The sequence below is a fragment of the Dendrobates tinctorius genome, unplaced genomic scaffold (genome assembly GCF_039654945.1).
Source record: "Dendrobates tinctorius isolate UK_male_01 unplaced genomic scaffold, ASM3965494v1 ptg000022l, whole genome shotgun sequence".
NCBI classification, from domain to species: Eukaryota; Metazoa; Chordata; class Amphibia; order Anura; family Dendrobatidae; genus Dendrobates; species Dendrobates tinctorius.
Window position 1 is genome coordinate 2,640,271 of NW_027361690.1, and position 27,434 is coordinate 2,667,704.

Consider the following 27,434-nt stretch of genomic DNA (forward strand, 5'->3'; position numbering starts at 1 on the left):
AGCTCATCTCCTGAGACCTTGGTGCTGAGATCTGCATCTGAGCATGTGCTGCCCCTGGCGGCCACTTTCCTGTAGTTCACCACATAGGAAACCACGGAACTGCAGGGGCTCTGGCCTTTCGCAAAATGTCAGCAGAGCCCACCGCAGGACCGCCGGACACCACCACAGCACCGCCGGACACCCCCTGTGGCACTGCTGGGCACCTGCAGTACCGCCTGCACCCCCTCATCCCAGTCTGTGGCCTGTGGCAATGGTACCGGTAAGGTATATCCGTATTATAAGACACACCCCCATTTTCCCCCCAAATTTGGGAGAAAAAAAAGTGCGTCTTACAATCCGAAAAATATGGTAACTCCCAAATGTTCTTATCTGCCTGGATAAAGTAAAAACAAACATCTATATGTACACACAGAGGACCTACTGTACATATAGCCAGATTAATTGCATCCTAAATTACAATGTTAAACCTTTTTCACACAGCTGAAGTGATCAAGACATTATAATTAGTTAATTGTGCAAAATATCAGAAAGAATTGTCCATAGCAATTTGTATATGAGGTAGATTTCTGCTATACAAGGGATGGAGAACCTCTGATGTGCAGGCTGTTTACAATAGCATTTCCTCTGGCCCCCTGGGCAGATTATCAGGCACAAGCGGAGCTTGAGCTGAGGCCCATTTTACCAGCCATTGGCCCTTAAATTCATGCTTAGACTGTGAGCATGCGCAAACAGCATTCACTACTGAATGCTGCATCGCAAGCAACGAAGAATTACTAACCAAGGATTACTGACTTTGGCCATAAAGAATTCCGTGAAACTGGCAGTGGTCAGTGTCAGGACGTTCTTTGTGAGCAAAGTTAGTACTGTGTGCTCCTGTCCCATTCTTGTGATGAGGGCAGCACTCGAAATGCCCCCTATGCAATGTATGTAACAGCCAGTGCATTCTATGTGATGTATATACACCAGCCTCAGTGTCTCCTATGCGATGTCTATACATCAGTTCCAGTGTATCCTATGTGATGTATACATAGCAGTCAAAGTGTCTTCTATGTGATGTGATGTATATACACTAGTTCCAGGATCTCATATGTGCTGTATATACACTAATCCCAGTGTATCCTATGTGATGCATATACAACCTTAATGTATTGTATGCAATGTATATACACCCTATGTAATGCATGGTGGCTCAGTGGTTAGCACTGTTGCATTGCAGCACCATAGTCCTGGGTTCAGTTCCTACCAAGGACAACATCTGCAAGGAGTTTGTATGTTCTCCCCTTGTTTGTATGGGTTTCCTCTTGGTACTCCGTTTTTCTTGCACACTCCAAAGACATACATAGTGAATTTAGATTGTGACTCACAAAGGGGACAGTGATGATAATGTCTGTCAAGTTCATTGGAATACGATGGTGTTACATAGGTAAATAATTTAAATACACAGGTCCTAATGTATTTTAAGTGATGTGCATACACTAATCCTAATTTATCCTATGTGATGTACAGTTGTGCTCAAAAGTTTACATACCCCAGCAGAATTTTTACTTTCTTTGCCTTTTTTCAGAGAATATGAACAATAACACCAAAATTTTTCCACATGGTTAGTTGTTGGGTGAAGCCATTTATTGTAAGACTACTGTGTTTTTTTTAAATCATAATGACAACCCAAAACATCCAAATGACCCTGATCAAAAGTTCACATACCCTGGTGATTTTGGCCTGATAACATGCACAGAAGTTGAGACAAATGGGTTTGAATGGCTACTAAAGGTAACATCCTCACCTGTGACCTGTTTGCTTGTAATCAGCGTGTGTGCATAAAAGCTGAGTGAGTTTCTGGGATCCAGACAAACTCTTGCCTCTTTCATCCAGCCACTGACGTTTCTGGATTGCGAGTCATGGGGAAAGCAAAAGAATTGTCAACGGATCTACGGGAAAGGTTAGTTGAACTGTATATAACAGGAAAGGGATACAAAACGAAATCGAAGGAATTGATAACGCCAGTCAGCAGTGTTCAAACTGTGATTAACAAATGGAAAATAAGGGGCTCTGTAAAAACAAAACCACGGTCAGGTAGAACAACAAAAATTTTGTCCACAACTGACAGGAAAATTGTTTGGGATGCAAAGAAAAACCCACAAATAACATCAGCTGAAATACAAGACTCTCTGACAACTAGTGGTGTGGCTGTTTCAAGATGCATAATAAGGAGGCATTTGAAGAAAAATGGGCTGCATGGTCGAGTCGCCAGAAGAAAGCCATTACTTCGCAAATGCCACAAAGTATCTAGCCTACAATACGTAAAACAGCATAGAGACAAGCCTCAAAACTTCTGGAACAAGTTAATTTGGAGTGATGAGAACAAAAGTGAACTTTTGGGCCACAACCAGCATTTCAGCAACTCCCTGCCATGGGTAAAACGCATGCGGAATTTGCATGCATTTTCCCGCAAAACGCAAGCATTTTGCAAGCGTTTTTAGCTTGCAGAATGCTAGGACTTTCCCAAGTGATTTGAAACATCGCTTGGAAGAGTGATTGATTGGTTGGTCACACTTGTCAAGCATAGTGCTTGACAAGTATGACCAACTTTTTACTATTAATGCTACCTATGCAGTCTCAAGAGTAAAAGATATAATGTTAAAATTAATAAATAAAATATTTATTCCGCAGAAATAATGAATATGCTGTGGATTTTACCACTATGCGATTCCACAGCGGTAAAATCCGCAGCATGGGCACAACAACTGCGGAATCCCATAGGGGTGCATTTTATTAGCTTTTTTAAGTGTTTCCGCTGCGGCAAACACGCGGCAGAAACAAATAAAAAACGCAATGTGGGCACACAGCCTAAAGGAACACCATTCCTACTGTAATCCATGGAGGTGGATCGCTGATGTTTTGGGGATGTATCAGCTACAAAGTCACAGGAAATTTGGTCAAAGTTGAAGGAAGGATGAATGCAGCATGTTATCAGCAAATACTGGAGGCAAATTAGCAATCATCAGCCTGGAAGCTGTGCATGGGATGTACTTAGACATTCCAACATGACAATGATCCAAAACACAAGGCCAAGTCGACCTGTCATTGGTTACAGCAGAACAAAGTGAAGGTTCTAGAGTGGTCATCTCAGTCTCCTGACCTCAATATCATTGAGCCGCTCTGGGAAAATCTCAAGCACACAGTTCATGCTAGAAAGCCCCAAAATTTACAGGAACTGGAGGCTTTTTGTTAAGAAAAGTGGGCAGCTTTACCATCTGAGAAAGTAAAGAACCTCATCCACAACTACCACAAAAGACTTCAAGCTGTCACTGATGTTAGATGGGTAATGCGTGGTATTAAGAAATGGGGGTTTTGAACATTTGATCAGGGCCATTTGAATGTTTTGGGTTGTCATTATGATTTAATAAGAGAAAACACAGTAGTTTGACAATAAATGGCTTCACACAACCACTAACCATGAGAAAAAGTTTTGGTGTTATCATTCATATTCTCTGAAAAAGGGTCAAGAAAGCAAAAATTCCACCGGGCTATGTAAACTTTTGAGCACAACTGTATGTACACTAGCCACACTGTCTCCTATGTAATATGTATAAACTAGTCCCATTGTCTCCTATGCGATGTATACACATCAGCTATATTGTCTCCTATCTGAGGTATATACAGCAGAGTCTCATTGATTTCTATTTGATATACTGTATACAGCAGTGTCTCCTGCATAATGTACACAGCAGTCTCTCTCTCTCCTTTGTGATTATATAGAGTAGTCTCAGTGCCTCCTACGCAATATATGTACAGTAATCTCAGAGTCTCCTATGCAATGTATATACAGCAGTCTGTGTCCTATGCGATGCATACAGTAGTCTCAGTATCTACTATGTGATGTATACAGCAAACCTCCCACTGCTTGAGTTCTATAAATGTAACGTACAGTAAAGGCCCCATCCCACATAGCGAGATCGCTGATACATCACCGATTTTGTGACGCAACAGCGATCTCGCTACGTGTGACATATAGCAGCGACCAGCCCCCCGCTGGATATCGCTGATCGTGCTCGAATGTCCTGGGCCATTTTTTCATCATCGGCGTCCCGCTGGCCAGCATGGATCGCTGTGTTTGATGCCGACGAGTGACCTCGTTGGCGACGCAGAACTCAGGGACGCAGGCTGGAATTGTTCAGAATAGCTGCTGTGTGACAACGCACCAGCGATCTTTACCAGGTCGCATCCTTGTCGGGATTGCTGGTGCGTCATTGAAGAGATCTGCCTGTTTGGCAGCTTACTAGTGACCATGTAGTGATGCACCAGCGATCCCTACCAGGTCGTATCGTTGTCGGGATCGCTGGTGCGTCGCTAAGCTGTGATGAATTTGTCACTGTGAGGAGACATGCACTGTAATATGGACCTGTTTTTGGAACAACTTAAGCCCACGTCACACTAAGCGAGATCGCTAGTGAGATCGCTGCTGAGTCACAAGTTTTGTGATGCAACAGCGACCTCAGCAGCGATCTTGCTACGTTTGACAGGTAGCAGTGACCAGGCCCCTGCTGTGAGATCGCTGGTTATGTCAGAATGTCCTGGACATTTTTTTGATTGTTGAGGTCCCGCTGGGTAGCATGCATCGGTATGTTTGACACCTTACCAACAACCTCGTTAGCGACTCAGAAGCGAGACACATAGGCGTGGATTTGCGTTGATTTGGGTCTGAATCGTTAGTGTAGCTGCTATGAGACAGGGTCCCAACGACCGCCGACATCATTACAAAGGTTGCTACGGGTTGCCGTATCTCACCAACGAGGACATAGCGACACAGCAACGATCCCTACCAGGTCGTATCATTGACGGGATCGCTTTAGCGTCTCTGAGTGTGACGGGGGCTTTAATGCTATGAGTTGTTCTTTACAGAACTTATCACAGAGTTGACTGCGATCCAGACCGACGGAAACTTGGAAAAGCAGTTGCGAGTAGCATCATCATCACTACCACCTAACATCAAACACCTCACCAAAGAAAAGCAGTTCAAGCAATTATATTAATGGTAAATTAATTAAATGTTTGACCAAATAGAGCAGGATCATTTTTAAGTTGCGGTAATAATTTTGTTGGCCCATAGTAACATAGTAATTACGGTTGAAGGAAGACTTTAAGTCCATCTAGTTCAACCCATATCCTATCTTAACCTGCCCTAACATGTTTATCCAGAGGAAGGCAAAAAAAACTCATGTAGCAATCAGTATGCTTCACATTGGGGAAAAAAATTACTTCCCGACTCCACATACGGCAATCAGACTAGCTCCCTGGATCAACGCAATATCAAGGAAACTAGTGTATATAACCCATAATATTATATTTTTCAAGAAAAGCATCCAGTCCCTTCTTAAATTTTAGTAGGGAATCACTCATTACATCATCATATGGCAGAGCGTTCCATAGTATGACTGCTCTTACAGTAAAGAATCTGCATCTGTGATTATGCTTAAACCTTGTTTCCTCCAGACATAAAGGATGCCTCCCCCTTGTCCCCGTCACAGGTCTATGAGTAAAAAGATCATTAGAAAGGTCTTTGTACTTTGTACTGTCCCCTCATATATTTATACATTGTAATAAGATCACACTTAAGCCTTTGTTTTTCCAAACTAAATAACCCCAAGTGTAATAACCTGTGTTGGTATTGCAGACCCCCCCAGATCTCTAAAAACCTTGGTCGCTCTTCTCTGCACCCGCTCCAGTTCAGCTATGTTTTTCATATACACCGGAGACCATAACTGTACACAGTATTCTAAGTGTGGTCACACTAGTGACTTGTATAGAGCTAAAATTATGTTCTCCTCATGAACATCTTTGCCTGTTTTAATGCATCCCATCATTTCATTTGCCTTTGCAGCAGCTGCCTGACACTGGCCACTAAATGTGAGTTTGTCATCCACCCAAACACCCAGGTCTTTTTCAGTGACAGTTTTGCCCAGTGTTTTACAATTAAGCACATAATTATACATCTTGTTCGTTCTACCCAAGTGCATGACCTTACATTTATCCCCATTAAAGCTCATTTGCCATTTATCATCCCAAGCTTCTAGTTTACATAAATCCTCCTGTAATATAAAATTGTCCTCCTCTGTATTGATTACCCTGCAGAGTTTAGTGTCATCTGCAAATATTGAAATTCTACTCTTTATACCCCCTATAAGGTCATTAATGAATATGTTAAAAAGAAGCGGACCCAATACCAACCTCTGTGGTACCCCACTGCTAACCGTGACCCAGTTTGAGTGTGCTCTATTAATAAGCACCCGTTGTTACCTATCCCTGAACCAGCTCTTAACCAACTTACACATATTTCTCCTATCCCCATTGTTCTCATTTTATGTATCAACGTTTTGTGTGGCACCGTATCAAAAGCTTTTGAAAAGTCCATGTAGCCACGTCCATTGCATTTCCTTGGTCCAGTCCGGAACTTACCTCTTCATAAAAGCTTATCAGATTAGTCTGACAGGAACGGTCCTTCGTAAACCCATGTTCATATTGGGTCATGAGGTCATTCTTCTTCAGATACTCCAGTATAGTATCTCTTAGAAAACCCTCCAGGATTTTACCCACAGTTGAGGTTAAGCTCACTGGCCTATAATTTCCAAGTTCAGTTTTTGTCCCCTTTTTGAATATTGGCACACCATTTGCTATGCGCCAGTCCTGTGGTACAAACCCTGTTATTTTGTAATCTTTAAAGGATAAAAATAATGGTGTATCTATGACTGTACTTAATTCTTGCAGTACTCAGGGGTGTATTCCTTCCAGGCTGGAGGATTTGTCAATTTTATCGATTTCTAGATGCCGCCGTACTTCCTGCTGGGTTAAGCAGGTGACATTTAATGGAGAATTTTTATCACTGATCACGACTGATGTCATAAATATCCAAATGGATCCTGGCAGAAAAAAGTTTCCACACCCTTGTGCGAGACCTTTGGAGCCCACTGCTGTGTCAAAACTTGGGACCATCGGAGGACCCTTTAGTATTCTGTGTGGTGAGCTAATCTGTTCCTGAACCCAGTAGTGCACATAAATAACTACAAGTTTTATGTAGTGAATACATAAATCAATTCATACAAGTGTACACTGTGATCTTTTGCTAAAAATTTAGGCAATACAGGGTGCTCTTGCTCTTATTTTAGCTATTCTTATTTAAAACTACTCTATAATGACTCAACATGTATTAAATCATATTAGCTAGGACTTACAAATTAAAAATCTCATTGTACTTTGGTGACCAAGTGTTACTTTTTGTCTTTGTACCAAATTTCCTCTTCTTGTCACCGAGGCTGGGACCTAAAGCAAAGACTTCAACAAACGGCCGGAACATAGCTGTGGTTTGCCAGAGTAACCCATTAAGTGCCACAACTAGAAAAAGAGAAAGAGAAAAATTGTCTTTTATTTATCACATTATTTAACGGCTGATATAATTCTTGAAAAGCTGTCACATTTTAAGATAATTGTAATTTTAATATTGCATTTGTTATATTGATACAACTCAGCAGAAAATCAAGAAAAACTATTGAGTGCCTGAATTACAATCAAAATAAAATAGCTTGGTCAGCTCCTGTTTCAGTATTTTCTTATAAAAGGCTGTGTAAGGAGGAGCTGTCCCCTCTTATGAAATCTATTTAACCAAATATGTGCACAATTCCACCTGAAAAAAACACATTTCTGGAGCATCTATTCTTAGAGTTCTGCAATTTGCAATGTTTTTATTAATCCTACTGTAAATTAATAATATAATTTATTAATATAATTAATTGACAATGGGGCGTCTCTCTAAACAATCTGTCACAGGCAGCACTAATTATGATCCAAAAGAAGGTGTCCAGCTCAGAGGAGTAAAATCCAAAAGGCGTTATTTAAACTTCATAAAATATTGACAGGCTTAACATACCCGACCGGTGAAACCGGAGGAAAGGTTGCTAATACAAGGCTGGTCGCGTTTCGAACAAGTGTTCTAAGACTCAGCATACCCTCCAAAGAAAAAGGGTGGTTACATATGTTCAACATACAGGTGCCTAAACAGAGCGATACACAATCATGTGACATAAAACAAAACCAAATACAAAAAGAGGACAAGAAATAAAATCAATAATAAAACATGAACTCTTTTTTAAGGTTTACACCTGTAGGTACTCTCATATCAAGTAAAAGGATCCACAGTGGTTCTTTATCACTCAAAAGCCTCTCTCTGTTAACACCACATGGAAATTTAACTTTATGTTCAATAGCAAAAGTATTAAAGAAAGAAATGCCCCTATTATGAGCGGTTATGAAATGTCTGGAAATATTGGAGATGTTGCAGGTGGAGGGGTGAATAATGTCATAGATGTGTTCACGTATGCGATCTTTCATTTTTCTAATTGTGGAACCCACATATTTTGATTTACATTGTTTGCATTCTATAATGTAAACTACGTGATCTGAATTACAGTTCAAAAAATTATTGATATGAAAAACTTTGTTAGTATTTGAATTAGAAAACGTAGTGGTTTTACAAGAATGTGAACAGGTTTTACATGGAAATTGTCCACATCTAAAAAAAAACCTTTGCTAGATAACCAATGACCCTTTGTTCATTCTTTTTTTTTGGTTGTAAAAACTCTGAGATAAAAAATTCTCAAGTGTTGGGGCTCGTCTAGATACAATTTTAATTCCATTTTCAAGGATGTTATCCATAATATGATCACTACGAAGAATATTTAAATTACGTCGAATAATATTAGAAATGGATTTAAAAAAAAAACACTGCATGTAAGAACCAAAGTGGGACAATTGGTTGACAAAATCATTTTCAGAAATATTTGAATCAGCTGGTGTAGCAGGATTGTCAAGTTTGAGCAAAGAAATGCGTGATTTCTTGTCAACAATTTTAGACGCTCTATTCAGACTCCAACTGGGATAGTTGCGTTTTTTTTAGTCTGTTCTGGATGGGATTGCTTTCTTGTTCAAACGCTGACAAATCAGTGCAATTCCATTTGGCCCTGGTGAGCTCACCTACAGGAATTTCTTTGATTGTGTGAGCAGGATGGAAACTATCCGCATGTAAGATCGCATACGTGAACACATCTATGACATTATTCACCGCTCCACCGGCAACATCTCCAATATTTCCAGACATTTCATAACCGCACATAATAGGGACATTTCTTTCTTTAATACTTTTGTTATCGGACATATAGTTAAATTTCCACGTGGTGGTAACATAGAGAGGAATTTGCATGATAAAGAAGCACTGTGGATCTTTTTACTTGATACGAGAGTACCTACAGGTTTAAACCTTAAAAAAGAGTTCATGATTTATTATTGATTTTATTTCTTGTCCTTTTTTCTTGTATGTGGTTTTGTTTTATGTCACATGATTTCATTTTGCTCTGATGAGGCACCTGTGTGTTGAACATATGCAACCACCCTTTTTCTTTGGAGGGCATGCTGAGTCTAAGAACACCTGTTCGAAACGCGTCCAGCCTTATATTAGCAACCTTTCCTCTGGTTTCACTGGTCGGGTATGTTAAGCCTGTCAATATTTTCTGAAATTTAAATACAGCCTTTTGGATTTTACTCCTCTGAGCTGGACACCTTCTTTTGGATCGTATTGTTCTTTGTCTGGCAGAGACGTGGTCCGTGTCTCGAGGTTCATCGGTCATAATAAGGGTGAGCTGAATCATTTTCTTCTGTGGCAGCACTAATTATGCATAGTCAAAGTGCATAGAGATATGATCCAGTGACAAGGGTAATGACATTACTCGGTTGTTAAAAATCCTCACATTTCCATGTAAAATACAGTATTTGACAGATCCCCCTTGAAGTGCTACATAGGCTCATGGAGTAAGCTTGTGAGTAAATAATGATAGTTTTTCCCATATTAGGGCTCATCCACATCTGTGGATCTGAGTCCGATCTAAAACTGCAATGCACAGACTGACAGCGGACCTCCTGATTTAAGCATGAGAGCTCCATAGAAGTATATGAAGCAGTCACGCTCCAGTTGGGAGACCTGTGGCCAGTCCATGCATTGTGCTCCGTGATCAGACCGAGATCCACTGATGTCTGCATGAGTCCCCTTGTGGGCATAATGAGAGCTGTCAATCAGTCCCTGTGGGCGAGACATTGGTGAGGGGATTGGTTACTGGACTTTTTAAGTCTTAGTAGATTTTTACATAAAAATGCTGAATTACATAATATTTAATTCTATCTCAATATGTAAATACAGTAGCTACAAACAATATGTTCTACCTATAGAAACTTGTAGGCTATAGAACATAATACATATATCTTCTGTGGCATTTATGACCAGGGATAAGATATACAGATACAGGTTTGGTATAGTACAATGAATATTCTCTGGCAGAATAAGACTTTTGTTTGATATTTTCCATGAAAGTGAAGGATAACAGCAGCAAAACCTGTTCAACTCGTGTTTGCTACATCTTTATAAATGACTGAAAAGCAAGTGATCTGCAGAGAGAAGACAAAGATCTTCTTATTTCATTGGGCTTCTTAGCATCAGCCTGTTATATTAAGAAATGATTCTGACGTAAGACGACAATGAAAGCGTACGCGTCTTAATGCCATCATACCTTTTACTGTAATCTTGTGTTCACCATTTCCAGGATGAGTGAAGATATCCACTTGAACTGAGATCTCTCCAACCATGCCTTCTGCGGACAGACCTGCGGCAGATAAGAGCGAAAGGTCAACAAAGTAATACAAAAGACAAATTGAAACTGGAAACTCAAGGCCACACTTGCTACTAACTTCAAGTGTATTTTCAATTGATTTATTTAATACCAAATGACAAGATTCTTAAAGGAAATATCATAAGGAAATTACATATTGGTTAAACATGGGTTACATGTTACAATAATAAATACATTTTCTTTTTTTATTTTCCATATCACTACCTATATTAAAAAAAATGTATGATTAAATCCTATTGATATCTGGTATAACTATGTTAATGTGGTCCTACATTGCGTTCCTCTGTTAACCCTACATTGTTTTTAAATTGTTAAATTCAATAAAGTTTACACATCTAAGAGATTATATGCACCTTTAGGTTTTTAGGTGGTATTCATAGTTCATACTAAAATAGTAACATAGTTAGCAAGGTCGAAAAAAGACATTTGTCCATCCAGTTCAGCCTATATTCTATCAGAATAAATCTCCATATCTACGTCCTTCTAAAGAACCTAATCACTGTTAGATACAATATTGTTGCGCTCCAGGAAGACATCCAGGCCTCTGTTGAACCCTTCGACTGAGTTCGCCATCATCACCTCCTCAGGCAAGGAACTTCAGATTCTCACTACCCTAACAGTAAAGAATCCTCTTCTATGTTGGTGGAAAAACCTTCTCTCCTCCAGACACAGAGAATGCCCCCTTGTGACCATCACCTTCCTTGGTATAAACAGATCCTCGGAGAGATATTTGCATTGTCCCTTTATATACTTATACATGGCTATTAGATCGCTCCTCAGTCGTCTTTTTTCTGGACTAAATGATCCTAATTTTGCTCATCTCTTTGGGTATTGTAGTTCCCCCATCCCCTTTATTAATTTTGTTGCGCTTCTTTGTACTTGCTCTATTTCCATTATATCCTTCCTGAGCACCGGTGCCCAAAACTGTACACAGTACTCCATGTGCGGTCTAACCAGGGATTTGTATAGAGGCAGTATAATGCTCTCATCATGTGTATCCAGACCTCTTTTAATGCACCCCATGATCCTGTTTGCCTTGTCAGCCACTGCCTGGCACTGGCTGCTCCAGATAAGTTTATCATTAACTAGGATCCCCAAGTCCTTCTCCATGTCTGATTTACCCAGTGGTTTACCGTTCAGTGTGTAATGGTGATATTGATTCCTTCTTCCCATGTGTATAACCTTACATTTATCACTGTTAAACCGCATCTGTCACCTTTCGGCCCAAGTTTCCAACTTTTCCAGATCCATCTGTAGCAGAATACTATTTTCTTTTGCATTGACTGCTTTACATAGTTTTGTATCATCTGCAAATATTGATTTTTTACTGTGTAAACCTTCTACCAGATCATAAATAAATATGTTGAAGAGAATCGGTCCCAACACCGACCCCTGTGGCACCCCACTGGTCACAGCGTCCAAGTTAGAGAATATACCATTTGTAACCACCCTCTGCTTTCTATCACTAAGCCAGTTACCTACCCATTTACCCACATTTTCCCCCAGACCCAGCATTCTCATTTTGTGTACCAACCTCTAAGGTGTGTTTCCTGTGATTATTATTTTGGTGATTTATGTTCCTTATGTTAGCAGTCATTAAAAATAAAGTATGTTTACTTATCTTAAATTGTAAAGTGATGTGGCATATGTTGGCGCTACGTAAAAATATTATTATTTGCCAATATTTACCTTGGCCACTAGGCTTAATACTAGACTCTTACTTCCTATTCTATATAGAAGACTTTAAAGCCTTCAGTTTATTATCATCACAAATCGGATGAAAAGGAAAAGTAACACCTGTGTATACTATAGATAAAACAATTGAACATCAATATCAACAAGCGAACATCTTACCCCCCCTCTATGACCTTTGGCCAGATCAAAGCATGCTCAGAAATATGCTTTTCTAAAAGTCCATGGGACTGTTTTTTCATTAAGAGGCACATACCACTAAATGTATTCAGCTCCCCTTCTGAGTGGCATGTTCCTCTGTGCTCTGCTTCAGAAATGCTACTCTTTTAATAGACTGGAGTGGCATCTCTTAAAAATGTCACCACGTTGCATGAATGGGATGGGCACGTGCCCTGTCCGTCCATTTTGGCTGATCCAAACTGGTGTGAAAATGCCAAAAGTCACAGATTTTTAACTCAAATCTGCATTGTAAAAAGAATATTTGCAACTTTTGAATCTTTGATGAATCGGCCCTAATGAGTGACAATTAGTTTATTGCTGCCTATGGCTTCTGAAAATAACAGGACGTGTGAGTCTAGTAATAAGCAAGATGTCTAGAGATGAGCAAATATGTTCGGAAATGATTACCGAATCTGAATGTGCCATTTTTGTGCTACATTTGTACCATATTGGGGTGCCTCGGGTGATCCTCGACTCTGCGCTCTCTTTCAAACCACATATCCAAGCCCTCGCCTCCTCCTGCCACCTCAAACTCAAAAATATTTCCCGGATCCGCTCATTCCTCAACCATGAAACCACAAAAACACTAGTGTATGCTCTTATCTCCCGCCTCGACTACTGCAACCTTCTACTCTCTGGCCTCCCCTCTAGCACTCTGGCTCCGCTCCAGTCCATCCTACACTCTGCTGCCTGACTAATCCACCTGTCTCCCCGCTATTCCCCAGCCTCCCCCCTATGCCAGGCCCTTCACTGGTTTCCTATCGCCCAGAGGCTCCAATTCAAAACCCTAACCATGACATTCAAAGCCATCCACAACCTGTCTCCTCCATACATCTGTGACATGGTCTCTAGGTACCTACCCGCACGCAACCTTCGATCATCTCAAGATCTCCTTCTCTACTCCCCCTTATCTCTTTTTCCCACAACCACATACAAGACTTCTCCCGTGCTTCCCCCATACTCTGGAACTCCCTGTCGCAACACTTCAGACTCTCACCATCAACGGAAACCTTCAAGAAGAACCTGAAGACCCACCTGTTCCGACAAGCCTACAGCCTGCAATGATCCTCGGTCTACTGAACCACAGCATGACCTGCTCTACCCTCTCCTACTGTATCCTTACCCATCCCTGTAGACTGTGAGCCCTCGCGGGCAGGGTCCCCTCTCCTTATGTACTTGTGTGTCCCTTGTTTTACACATGTTTACTATACTTGTCTATATTTCCCCTTTTCACATGTAAAGCACCATGGAATAAATGGCGCTATATAAATGCATAATAATAATAATAATAATAATAGTTGTGCCGAATTTATGTTTGATGATCGTTTCCGAACATATTGGCTCTTCTGTACTCCCTTTGACGCCAATGGCTTTCGGCTATGTTCAGTGAATATTGCAAATACAGCCATCGTAATCTGAACCAAATAACGAAATATTTGCTCAAAAGATGTCCGATTTAAAAAAATATATATAAATAGTAATATGGAAAATGAAAAACAATTTTTTTTAATTCATTTAACATAAAACTGATATGAAAAATATGTTATTTTCAGCTGCAAATTCCTATTAAGACTTTTTATTACTCTTGCAAACACTCAGTATCTAACATCATGAACATTTTCCATGGAAAAAATTCTATTACATACAGAATACATGTAGTTCTGTGTCATCTGCAAAAATAGAAACAACGCTATCAATAGAATCTTCCAAATCCGTAAAGGAAATCTGTCAATGTGGTTTTGCTATCCCATGTGAGAGCAGTATGATGCTGGGCAGGGACCATGATTTCAGCGATGTATCACTAACTAGGCTGTATGTTGTATTTTTTTAATACAATTACTGCTTTTTCTGCTTCAGATTTAATGGTTCTCTGAATGCTGAGCTTTGTATAATCCCAACCACACCACTGATTCAAAGTTTTCTATGTCTACCCGTACTTAGAAAGAAAGCTGACAATCAATGGGTGGAGAGTGAGAGGTGTTATACAAACATCATGAATATGGAGGACTACATAGCAACAGGTTTACTAGACCTCTAATAATAATATCTTGCTGATAAAACGGATTTTATCAAAAATGCAAAAAGCAGCCCAAAAAGTGACACATCACTGGAATCAGGGTCTTTGTTTTATTATATTGCTCTGAGATTACTTGGGCAAAACCTTGTTACAGATTCCGTTTAATAAATTAATTGAATGATAATGGAGCCAGCAGTGAACCTTGGCATGCACCACTTAAAACGAGAGACCATTAAAAGTAGCAGTCATCCACCAGAACTATCTGTGTGTGGTCCTTGAGACAGTTTTCTATCCAATTACAACTCTAAGGCTGGTTTCACATTTGCGTTTTTTAGCGCTGGAAAAAAACGCTAACCTGCGCATGCGTTTTTTCCCCTATATTTAACATGGGTGCGCATACCTGCGCGCTTGTAAGCGCATGTATGCGATTTTCATGCGCTGCGTTTTTTTGGGGTGTGCGATTGGATTTTCCAGACGCATCATGTTGCATTTTTTGGCCCTGCAAAAAAGCGCATGCGCACATATGCGCACGTTTTGCGCTAAAAATGGCCATTATAGCCTATGGATGCGCATATGTGCGCACTGGCATGCTCATGTAAGCGTTTTTTGCATATGCGTTTTTTTTTTTAACCATGGAATTTAGGGGTTTGAGTTAGAGTTAGGGTTAGTTAAGGGGGTTTAGGGTTAGGGTTAGGGTCAGGGTCAGGGTTAGGGTTGGGTTTTGGGTCAGGGTTAGGGTTTAGTATGGTTTGGTTAAGGGTTAGGGTCAGGGTTAGGGTCAGGATTAGGGTTAAGTATGGTTTTGTTAAGGGTTAGGGTCAGGGTTAGGGTTAGGGTTAGGGTTAGGGTCAGGGTTAGGGTTAGGGTTAGGGTCAGGGTTAGGGTTAGGGTCAGGGTTAGGGTTAAGTATGGTTTTGTTAAGGATTAGGGTCATGGTTAGGGTCAGGATTAGGGTTAAGTATGGTTTTGTTAAGGGTTAGGGTCAGGGTTAGGGTTAGGGTTAGGGTTAGGGTCAGGGTTAGGGTTAGGGTTAGGGTCAGGGTTAGGGTTAAGTATGGTTTTGTTAAGGGTTAGGGTCAGGGTTAGGGTTAGGGTTAGGGTCAGGGTTAGGGTTAGGGTTAGGGTCAGGGTTAGGGTCAGGGTTAGGGTTAGGGTCAGGGTTAGGGTTAGTTAGGGTTTAGGGTTTGGGTTAGGGTTAAGTATGATTTGGTTAAGGGTTAGGGTCAGGGTTAGGGTTAGGGTTAGGGTCAGGGTTAGGGTTAGGGTCAGGGTTAGGGTTAGTAAAGTCATGGTTTGGGTAGTGTGAGGGGCCACCTAAAAATGTTGGAAAAAAACGCAAACGCGGTAAAAACGCGCTAAAAACGCATACAAACGCATAAAAACGCTGCGTTTTTTTAATGCATGCTCATAAAAATGCTTGAAAAAAACGCAGCAGTTGTATGCTTATGTATGCGTTTTTTCAATGCGTTTTTTTGCGGGAAAAACGCGCTGCAAAAAAAAGCAAGTGTGAAACTAGCCTCACGTATTAATGCTATAGACCTTAATTAGGTGTCTGTATGGAGACACTCATACACATTTGTCAGTGTAAAAAAGTTAAAAAACACTATATCAACAGTTATCCCGCTGTCCAGTCTTCTCCTCACCTCTTCATAAAAAGCAAATTAGTTTGAAAAATGTTGTCTTTCTTAAAATCGTGCTGGCTGTTACTTGTAATATTATTTCCTCTCCGATCCTCCAGCCTATTGGCCCTTACAAGCGCCTTGAACATCAAGCCCACAATGTATATTATGCTAACTCCAGCTTTAAGCCAGTAGCTTGGCACAGTAACAGTCACTACATTGTTTAAAAAATAATGTAAAGAGGCACAGCAATAACTGAGATGAGTTCCTTTAGATCTTTTGGGTGCAGCCCATCAGACCCCAAGGCCTTGTTCACATTGATTTTATTTAGTGTCGCTTGGACCACAGATATGTGTAACCAGTAAAAGTAGCATATTAGTGAGTGTATTACCATATTTTTCGGACTATAAAATGCACTTTTTTCCTACTAAAATTTGGAGGAAAATGGGGGGTGCGTCTTATAGTGTACCTGCTGTGGATGGGGAGGTGGGGGAGCAGCAGTAGTGGAGCTTTGGGTCACAGGAGGCAGGAACCAGCTGCTGCGGTTAACAGCTGTGCTTACTGCTAAAGAGAAATGAATATTCACTGCTCCCCACGCCCATATTCGTTCCCACCTCCATGCACTTAAGCCACTGCTGAGTGGTGGGAGGGGCTATGGGCGTTGGGAGCAGTGAATATTCATTTCACTTTAATAATGGGCACAGCAGCTGCCAGGTTCCTGTGGCTGGGCAATCATGTGTGCCCCCTGCTAAAGGGAATGAATATTCACTGCTCTTCACTCCCATGGGCCCACATGGAGAGCAGTGAATATTCATTCTTATAAATAGCAGGCAATGTTAACCGCAGCCATCGGTTCCTGCAGCCGCTGGGCGATCTTCATGCCCATGGGAGTGGAGAGCAGTGAATATTCATACCCTTTAGCAGCAGGCACATGTTATCACCCAGCCGGCGGATGTGGCTACTGTGCCCACTATTAAAGTGAAATGAATATTCACTGCTCTCCACTCTTGTAGTCCTGGGCATGGTGAGCAGTGAGTACTCGAGCAGCTGACCTCGGCTTGTAAGCAGCGCATGACAGTAATGCTTACAAGCTGAAATCAGCTGCTGGCATCAGAACAGGACGCTGTGAAGGAGCACAGGGAAGGTAAGTAGAATAGTCTTTTTTTGTGTTTTTCTAATGGGGGTCATGCATACAAGGATGGGGATGAGGCCATGCACAGCAAAATGGGGAGACAGGGAGGGGGGCCATGCATACCAGGATGGGGATGAGGGGGACATGTATACCTGGATTAGAACATATACAGTATATACCAGGATGGGGGATATTAATACAGAATTGACCACATTTTTTTCTTTTTTTTTCTATTTTCCTACCCTAAAACGTAGGTGCGTCTTATGGTCCGATGTATCTTATAAGTCCAAAAAACGGTCTCTAAATTTCGCCCTTCTTAAACAACATAGATACCCAAAAAGAAAAGAATAAGGCGCATCACAAAGGAGTAAATGCAATAAATTTTATTAAGCTCATATAGCATATACAAAGAGAAGAAACAAACAGGTGTGACCCCCACCCCATAGATACACACAAATATACATATGTATGGGCAGGAATGAAGAAAAACGCACTTACAATATAGATGCTAGATGTAACCCATTGTTATCAATAAGCAGTATAAGCGCAAGTTCGCAAACAGCGGTTGTAAGTCTCAAAAGAGTGAGGAAAAGAATTGGCCAAAAAAATATATATAAAGCTACAAAATGGTATATGCAATGTTGCAACTATGACCTCTCTCAAATTGAGATAAAACAACCACCATAACAGTGGGTTACAAAAAGTATGAAATAAAGTGCCATGTGCAGAAAAAATACATGATACATAATTATCTTCATTCTAAATAGCAGCAAGAGTTATAGTATATGTTACATAATAGCCATCCAAAGCACATGTATGTACTCAAAGTAGCTATAGAGGAATAGGTGCACACATATATAAAGCAATCAATATCCAATAAAATTGCACCCATCAATATAATTGCACCAATGCCCATGTATAAGGTGAAATCACCCATGACCGCATATTTAGCCGCTAATATGAAAACCCATGATCAAAAACCAGTAAATAGCAAACTGCCATGTGCATACCTGGGGTGGAAAAGTGCCCCGACGCGCGTTTCGCATCAGCTTCCTCGGGGGACTGCCCCCCGAGGAAGCTGACGCGAAACGCGCGTCGGGGCACTTTTCCACCCCAGGTATGCACATGGCAGTTTGCTATTTACTGGTTTTTGATCATGGGTTTTCATATTAGCGGCTAAATATGCGGTCATGGGTGATTTCACCTTATACATGGGCATTGGTGCAATTATATTGATGGGTGCAATTTTATTGGATATTGATTGCTTTATATATGTGTGCACCTATTCCTCTATAGCTACTTTGAGTACATACATGTGCTTTGGATGGCTATTATGTAACATATACTATAACTCTTGCTGCTATTTAGAATGAAGATAATTATGTATCATGTATTTTTTCTGCACATGGCACTTTATTTCATACTTTTTGTAACCCACTGTTATGGTGGTTGTTTTATCTCAATTTGAGAGAGGTCATAGTTGCAACATTGCATATACCATTTTGTAGCTTTATATATATTTTTTTGGCCAATTCTTTTCCTCACTCTTTTGAGACTTACAACCGCTGTTTGCGAACTTGCGCTTATACTGCTTATTGATAACAATGGGTTACATCTAGCATCTATATTGTAAGTGCGTTTTTCTTCATTCCTGCCCATACATATGTATATTTGTGTGTATCTATGGGGTGGGGGTCACACCTGTTTGTTTCTTCTCTTTGTATATGCTATATGAGCTTAATAAAATTTATTGCATTTACTCCTTTGTGATGCGCCTTATTCTTTTCTTTTTGGGTATCGATGTATCTTATAGTCAGAAAAATATGGTATATGACATATTAAGAGCAATCTCTCTCCACCATCCATGTCTACCACACTAATTGCTTGCTCAGTGAGCAGCATGCTCCTTTAAAGATTGTTAATCGCCCTCAGTGTGGCATTTTGATTCCCCAGATCTCAAATATGAGATTACAGATGGGAAACATGCTCACATCTTCCACAATAGTATTTGCCCTGAAACTCCTGATTCAATTGTGCATACATATGGCAGAGTGTCTTCTTCCGGAAACCTCCAAACCATAAAAAACAAACAGAAGAATAGTAAGGAACATTAAAAGTAGGGAAATATTAATAACTTACAGGCCTTGCACTCATTTTTCTCAACTCCTGTTTTCACTCTACTTCTTCTCAAGTAACTTATTAATAAAGCTTGAGATGAAGCCAGGCTCAGTCCCCTGGTCTAATTAAGGCCCCAGAAAACATTGAACTCAAAAATGTTCCTAATTAAGCTCATATGATGCACAGCCCAAGGAAAACAATTAAATTGTGTCAATAGTTAACACTAGTTATAACAGACAGCACAAAACAAAACGCTGCTAAAGGAAGAACTCAACCAGTCGACATATTCACACCCAACAGCAACTCCTGTTTTCAACTCCACTTCCTCTCAAGCCAATTATTGCTCAGAATGAGTCCTTTTATCTAATTTAAACACCTGAGAAAAATGAACTCCTTCTCTTCCTAATTGGACACAGAACACACAGCCCACAGGGAATAAAGGGTTTTAAATCATGTAAGTAGCTATAACACTAGTAATAGCACAGAATGCACAAAACAATGGTAAATAAAGAACTCATCCAGCTCTCAGATTCACACCCAGCAGCAATAACTTCTGTTTTTATACTCCCAATTTTCCCAAGCCACTTATTCATCAAATCTCAGAATGAGGTCAAGGAAACTTTGCTGCAATTTTCTTGTATTTTAGCTTTTTCAAGTGCGGCTTATAGGAAGTTATTATATCTATAAAATGCAGTATAATCATAAAATAAGCAGGTCGCCCATCCTGAACTGTTCACAATTGACACACAGTGTACTAAATTACATACTGTAATTTAAATGACAAATATATTACACTGGTAAAGTGTTTTACTGTAATGTTCCACAGAGTATCAGATTTGTCTGGGGTGTTAATTGTAGCATTGAAGTTAGTGGAGGGGAAGAGAAGTCACAATTGGTATGAGCACATTTGTGACATATTGTATCTGCTAAACAGGAAAAAAAATTGGCTTGCTTATTCATAAATTACATAAATGTAATCAAGACCATTTAAATTGCGTTGAAATATGCAGCTACATTTGCAGTGGATTTTTCCGATTTGTGTGGATATATTTTAAAACATATGTTACATTCTGGGATCCTTATGTTAAAGGTTAATAAGCTCATAGTCATAGTTTTGGTATTTGCTTGGTACTGCTGAAAATGTGATAAATGTATCTGCATAGGGGCAGACATCATATGGCACAGAATTGTCATTTGAAGAGCATTTCATGCAGTACTTGGAATATCTTGGAATTAATAATATAAAAAGACAGTGAAACTAACTTAGCATCTATGAGCAGAAACCATATAAAAACTTTTTTCAAAATAAAGCTCTAACTTCTCTAACAAAAATTAAAATCCTTATATGTCTTAAAAAAAATAAGAATCAAAATAAAACAGGTAAAGAATGAGAAACGTAGAACATTTCTACTACATTTTATTTTTAGTATGCTTTTAATGAAATCACAGTGGGTTCCAATGTCTACTGCGACCTGTCTTTAAAAATGGCAGTACACTTTTAACCAAGGGTGCAGTAGACAATGCAATGGTATCCATCCAATACGACCAAAGGTCTTTCTGTCTGTCTGTTTTTATGACTACTATACTACATTGTGAAACATTGTAATAATTGATTATTGTGGACCCTTAATATTAAACACTATTTCTTTCTAGGTTGTTCGCTATGAAGCCAAATTAAATGGCTCCATTACAACCGGCAAGAGCGAGAACACATGAATTATTGCTCTGGTCACAGACTCATCTGTAAATGTAAAGGATGCACCAATGTTAATACTAATGTCTATCTTACTGAACAATACCAATAACTAGAGCTGAGCGACTTTTGGTTTTTTAGGGTCGAGTTTCGTTTCGTGAAACCCGACTTTTCCAAAAGTCGGGTCGAGCAAGATCGGACGATTATAGGAAAAAGTCGGGGTCGTCCCGAAACACGAAACCCAATGTAAGTCAATGGGGAATAAAAGTCGGCAGTGAGAAGAGGACAGGAAACACACCTACAGTGCCCATTTGAATGCCAAAAGCATCAATTCTTCTTACTTAAGCTTGTCAACCTTAATTAACTTCATAATACAAGTTACGCACTGAAAAATGGGGGTTATTTGGCTAAAGTTGTGGGGGGGTGGGGCTGGCTCCAGGTTTTCATGTGCCCTGGGTGAAAGAGCGCCCCTTTAACACATACCACAACTCATCATGCTCCGATACGGCAGAGAAATAGCGGTATAGTACAATGAAAAATACTTCACTTTTTACATCTCATGACGAGGCCCATCTATTTCTCCATACAGAATCATTGGTCCCATATAATGTTTGAAACAGTATATGATGAGCTCCACATAATGCTACAGTATATGTTGGTCCCCATGAATGAAGCTCCACTGTCTTATGGGCCCAAATAATGCTCCAAACATAATGGGCCCCATTTCTAATGCTCTAGTGTATAGTGGGCCCTGTGAATGCTGCTCCAGTGTCTGATGTCCACCTTTGGAATGTTCCAGTGTATGGTGGGCCCCATCTATCATTCTCCAGAGTATAGTGCTCCCCAAAAATTGCTGTCCCAACATTGAAAACAATCAAATAAGTCTCCTCGCTAGGGAATCCCTGTACTAGTCTGGACTCCTCGTCGTCCCCATCTTCCATCTCACTGCACAGTATTTCAACCTTGCAAGTGCTGTGATCCTGAGCAAGCAGGGGGGGCCCACTCATTGGCGACGGCACTGGCACAGGGTCCCTGATAGTACGGTGGTGTGTCTGATGGCAGGTGGGCCGAACCTGCACTTTCATCTGCAGCTTCCTCTTTGTCACCGTGTAAGATGGAACTGTATATGGGAAGGGTAACCTGAGTTTCATCAGGGTCAGATTCAGGCCGTGTAGCGTGCGAGGGGAATGTAGTGGTTTGGGTCAATGTACCAGCAGATTCATCGAGCAATGGCTGGGCATCAGTGCACTTGTGTCGCCCCCAGGAGTACGGTCGCCACAGTGGCATTACCTTCCTCCTAGGGAGTGTGATGTCATGCTTGGGAGCAACGAAGGATCTCTCTAGCAAGTTAACTGATTGGGCGGTGTTATTCCCACGAGTCATGACCCTCCAAACAGCGTTCATGAAGTCAAAGTGTTTGTTTTACGTGGGCAGTATGGTTGCAAAGCTGAACCTTAAAGGAATGTCCAGAAGGGCACCACCAGGAGTGGAGCCTACGGTTAAATTCGACTCCACCTGGGAAACCTCAACCATGCCAGCTACAGAACAGATGCACACATTGCAAGCTTAATTCCGTTAACAAACGAGACGCCGTCATGCCCCGCGGTCCGAGTCCGGCTTACTAGAGGGACACGTGAGGCTCTGGCACATGAGATTGGCCAATAACTGGTGTGTCATGCCCTTACATGTCCGTGGCTGCATGTGCGCTACACTGAAAAGGCCAGCGTTTGTCGCTTACAGGTGCAGATAACCCGCTGAACAACGATAGTGATGGGGATCACTGATTACAATTATTACCCGCGAACGATGATTTCCCAGTAAGTGCAGGTCAACCGCAGTTCCGGAATTAGGCCTAACCGTCATTCCTGAAAAAATGAAAAACTTACGTGTGCAAACCACAGATGCTATAGCTTGCTTAACAGCTCACCAGCCGTTCTCACGCCCAGTATGGATTACACGTGATTGCACAAAGGTGAGAAAGGGTACCGTATCCCAGGATAACATGTATGGATAGCGTACACATTCAAAATATATGTCTATACATCAGGAGGCAGGCTCAGACGGCATTAGGCCCAGTATAGCTTGCACGTGATTGCACAAAGGTGAGAAAGGGTACCGTATCCCAGGATAACATGTATGGATAGCGTACACATTCAAAATATATGTCTATACATCAGGAGGCAGGCTCAGATGGTGTTAGGCCCAGTATGGATTGCACGTGATTGCACAAAGGTGAGAAAGGGTACCGTATCCCCGGATAACATGTATGGATAGCGTACACATTCAAAATATATGTCTATACATCAGGAGGCAGGCTCAGACGGTGTCAGGCACAGTATGGATTTGACGGCCCAGACTACACAGCGGAGGAGCAGGGAGAGGTAAAGATTGCAAATGCTGGGGCCCTGCCCAAGCAAGGGGGGCCCACTCGTGGGCGTTGGTACTGACACTGGGCCCCTCATAGTACGGCGGTGTGTCTGACGGCGGGTGTGCACCACCACCGTCAGAGACATTTGATTGCACTATGAGGGACCCTGTGCCAGTGCCCGCGCCCAAGAGTCGGCCTACCCACCTTTCCAGGGCAACGGCACTCGCACGGTGTCGTGCGCTAGGTGGTGACCCCGGCCATGGGGGGGCAGCACAGTTAGGGAGTTTTAGAAAGTGGCATATGTTGATGTTGGACATTCAGCTGATGCAAAAGGCAAAATAGGTCAAGTCCCAGGAAGAAGTGGACCAAAGCAAGCCATTTTTCTGTCACCCTATGTGTCATCAGGGGAAGGTGGGACAAAATCCTTGGAAACCCATGCATGGTTCATTTTAATGAAGGTTAGATCATCCACATTTTGGGTTGACAGGCGGGTCCTTTTTTCTGTCAGGATTGATCCAGCTGCACTGAAGACTCTTTCCGATAGCACACTTGCAGCTGGCAAGCGAGCTCCTGTAAGGCATATTGTGCCAATTCAGGCCAGGTGTCCAGTTTAGCGGCCCAATAGTCAAAGGGGAATGACCTGTGTGGGAGAACATCGATATGGGAGGAAAAGTAGTTTGTAACCATAGTTGACAATCGCTGTCTCCTGTCACTTTCCATCGATGCAGTATTACCAGTTGTGTGAGCGGTCCGTGAAAAATCAGTCCACAACATTGTCATGAAATGCCTGTCTCCAATGCCACTTCTGCTGTGTGCACCATGAACACCTCTGCCAAGCTGCCCCCGGCCCGTACGGCTCGTGTGAGAACCATCACCGCTGCTGTGTGCTGGGAATGCCTCAAGCAACCGATTTACCAGAGTTACTTGTTTATTAGCCAATATTAGGTCAAGGTTCTCCTGTGGCATGATGTTTTGTAATTTGCCTTTATAGCATGGATCCAGGATGATGGCCAACTAGTAGTCATCATCGTTCATCATTTTGGCAATGCGGGGGTCCCTTTTTAGGATCTGCAAGGCATAATCTGACATGTGGGCCAATGTTCCCGGTGTCAATGATGCACTGCGAGTGCTGGGTGGAGGAGCACTTTCTGGCAAATCCACATCCCTCCAGTCACGCACAAACCCTGTACCAGACCTTGCCATGCCAACATTTTCACTTGCCCCACGAGATGCATCCTCCTCCCCTAAGTAATCATCCCCATCATCATCCTCCTCCTCCTCTTCTTCCTCCACCTCGTCCAGGAGAGGTCCCTGAGCAGACAATGGCTGAATGTCATCAAGGATTCCCTCCTCCTCTTCCTCCTCATCAACATTGGCTGCAGACGCCTGCTCCTTAAGGTGCGTCAAAGTTTGCATGAGCAGACGCATAAGTGGGATGCTCATGCTTAGGATGGCGTCATCTGCGCTTACCAGCCGTGTGCATTCCTCAAAACACTAAAGGACTTTACAGAGGTCTTTCAGCTTCGACCACTGCACACCTGTCAACTCCATGTCTGCTCTCAAAGTGCCTGGCCGTGTATCCTCCCACAAATGCATTATGGCCTGCCTCTGCTCGCACAGCCGCTCCACCATGTGCAGGGTGGAGTTCCACCTTGTTGCAATGTCGATAATGAGGCGGTGGTTGGGAAGGTGGAGCAATCACTGCAGCTTCTGCATACGAACGGAGTGTACAGGTGACCGGCGGATGTGCGCGCACAGTCTTCGCACCTTCTGGAGCAGGGCTGTTAACTCCGGATAATTTTTGAGGAAGCACTGCACCACCAGGTTCAAGGTGTGAGCCAAGCAAGGTATGTGGCTGAGTTTTGAAAGGGCTATGGCTGCCACAAAATTACGGCCATTATCACTAACTACCTTGCCTGCCTCAAGATGTACACTGCCCAGCCATGACTCAGTTTGTCGCTGAAAGTACTCGGCCAGCACCTCGGCGGTGTGTCTGTCGCCCAAACACATCATCTGCAACACAGCCTGCTGACGCTTTCCACTAGCTGCTCGATAGGGGGACACCTCGTGTGCAACAGTGGCAACTGCAGATGGAGTGCTCGTACGACTGCGCTCTGTGGACGAGCTTTCGCTTCTGGAGGAGGAGGAGGAGGAGCGTCGAACGCCTACAGCCAACTGTTTCCTATACCGTGGGCTAGGCAGCACTGTCCCACCACCGCTGTCCCCTGTGGACCCTGCATCCACCACATTAACCCAGTGCGCTGTGATGGACACGTAACGCCCCTGGCCATGCCAACTGGACCATGCATCTGTTGTGAGGTGCACCTTTCCACTCACTGACTGCTTGAGTGCATGGACAATGCGGTCTTTTACATGATGGTGGAGGGCTGGGATGGCTTTGCGAGAGAAGAAGTGGCGAGTGGGTAGGTCATAGCGTGGTACTGCATAGGCCATGAGTTCGCGGAAAGCTGCGCTTTCCACCAACCGATAGGGCATCATCTCAAACGAGATTAGTTTGGCAATGTGGGCGTTCAAACCCAGTGTACGCGGATGAGAGACTGAGTACTTTCTTGACCTACTCATAGTGTCTGGGAGGGTGAGCTGGACTTGAGAGATCCATATGGTGGAAGTAGCGGTGGACAGGGCGGACTGAGAGAGGGTTGATGATGGTGATGGAGTTGGTGTTCTTTCTGATGGCCTAGATTCAGTATTTCGTTGATATAACAGTGGGATTCCCTGACTGCTGTGGCCTTGCAACGACACCTCAACATTTGCTGCTGTGCTAACCGGTGGGCTTACAGTGGGGGAAACAATGTAGCATTGTTGACTACCTTCTTTGTGATCAGTTGCGCATGTGGCACTTGAGGTTTGGTGTTGTGTCCACGCTTGCAAGTGCATGGTGGTTAAATGTCTAAGCATACAACTGGTATTCAAATTTTTCAGATTTTTCCCTCGGCTAAAGGTCTTTGCGCACTTCTTACAGATAACCTTGGCCTGATCATGAGGATTTTGTTAAAAAAAAGTGCCACATTGCACTCTTTCTACTTTGGCAGACATTTTGCGGCCTAGCACGCTGTGATCTTTTGACCGTCTGGACAAGCTGTCCAGCAACTCTTTTGATTTTTGTAACCTGTCTTTGGAGTGCTCCGGGCCTGCCAGATAACAGCTGTTGCGATGTCGATGTCTGCTGTGGATGCTCCTCATCTGAGCTATTGGAAGCAGCACCCTCTTCCCCCAATGGATGCCAATCTGGGTCAACAACTGGGTCATCCATCACCTCCTCTTCAATGTCATGTGCACCTTCCTCTGTGTCAACGTGTATGGTGGTATAGTGTGCGGGAAGGGGCACCTGAGTCTCATCAGGGTCAGAATCTGGCTCTGTACACTGTGAGGACAATGTAGTGCTCTGAGTGAATGTACCAGCAGAATCATCTATCAGCGGCTGTGCATCAGTGCACTCCATGTCAGATTCTTCTTGGCCTGGGTAATTCACCATTTCACTTGATAATCCAGGCATGGTATGTGAAAACAGCTCCATGGAGTAATCAGTAGTATGGCCTGCGTCATCCTTCAATCTTGGTTGGGGTGAAGGACACAAGGAAAGGTGTGGTTCATGAACATGAGCCTCCAATGACGACTCAGTGCTTTTATTTCTTACAACTTCAGAAGAGGAGGCGATAGAGCTGGATGCTGAGTCAGCAATGTAAGACAAAACTTTTTCCTGAAGCTCTGTCTTTAAAAGCGGTTTGCCAACTCCTAGAAAACTAAGCCTTCGAGGCCTTGTGGAGCCAGACGATGACGCAGGCTCAACACCTCCTGCATTCGGTCCTATTTTGCTTTTGCCACTAC

At 42.2% G+C, this 27,434-nt stretch overlaps 1 protein-coding gene across 1 annotated transcript in view; it reads right to left on the reverse strand.

The window, feature by feature from the left end:
- The window catches only part of UNC13C (unc-13 homolog C), a 1,077,413-nt gene that overhangs the window by 23,736 nt on the left and 1,026,243 nt on the right, over positions 1 to 27,434 (reverse strand). Inside the window, exons 32-33 of the mRNA XM_073568403.1 lie at positions 10,608 to 10,700; positions 7,230 to 7,389 (exon numbers count right to left, since the gene is read on the reverse strand). Of these exons, the coding sequence (XP_073424504.1) occupies positions 7,230 to 7,389; positions 10,608 to 10,700 (253 nt within the window). The remainder of the gene's footprint in view (positions 1 to 7,229; positions 7,390 to 10,607; positions 10,701 to 27,434) is intronic.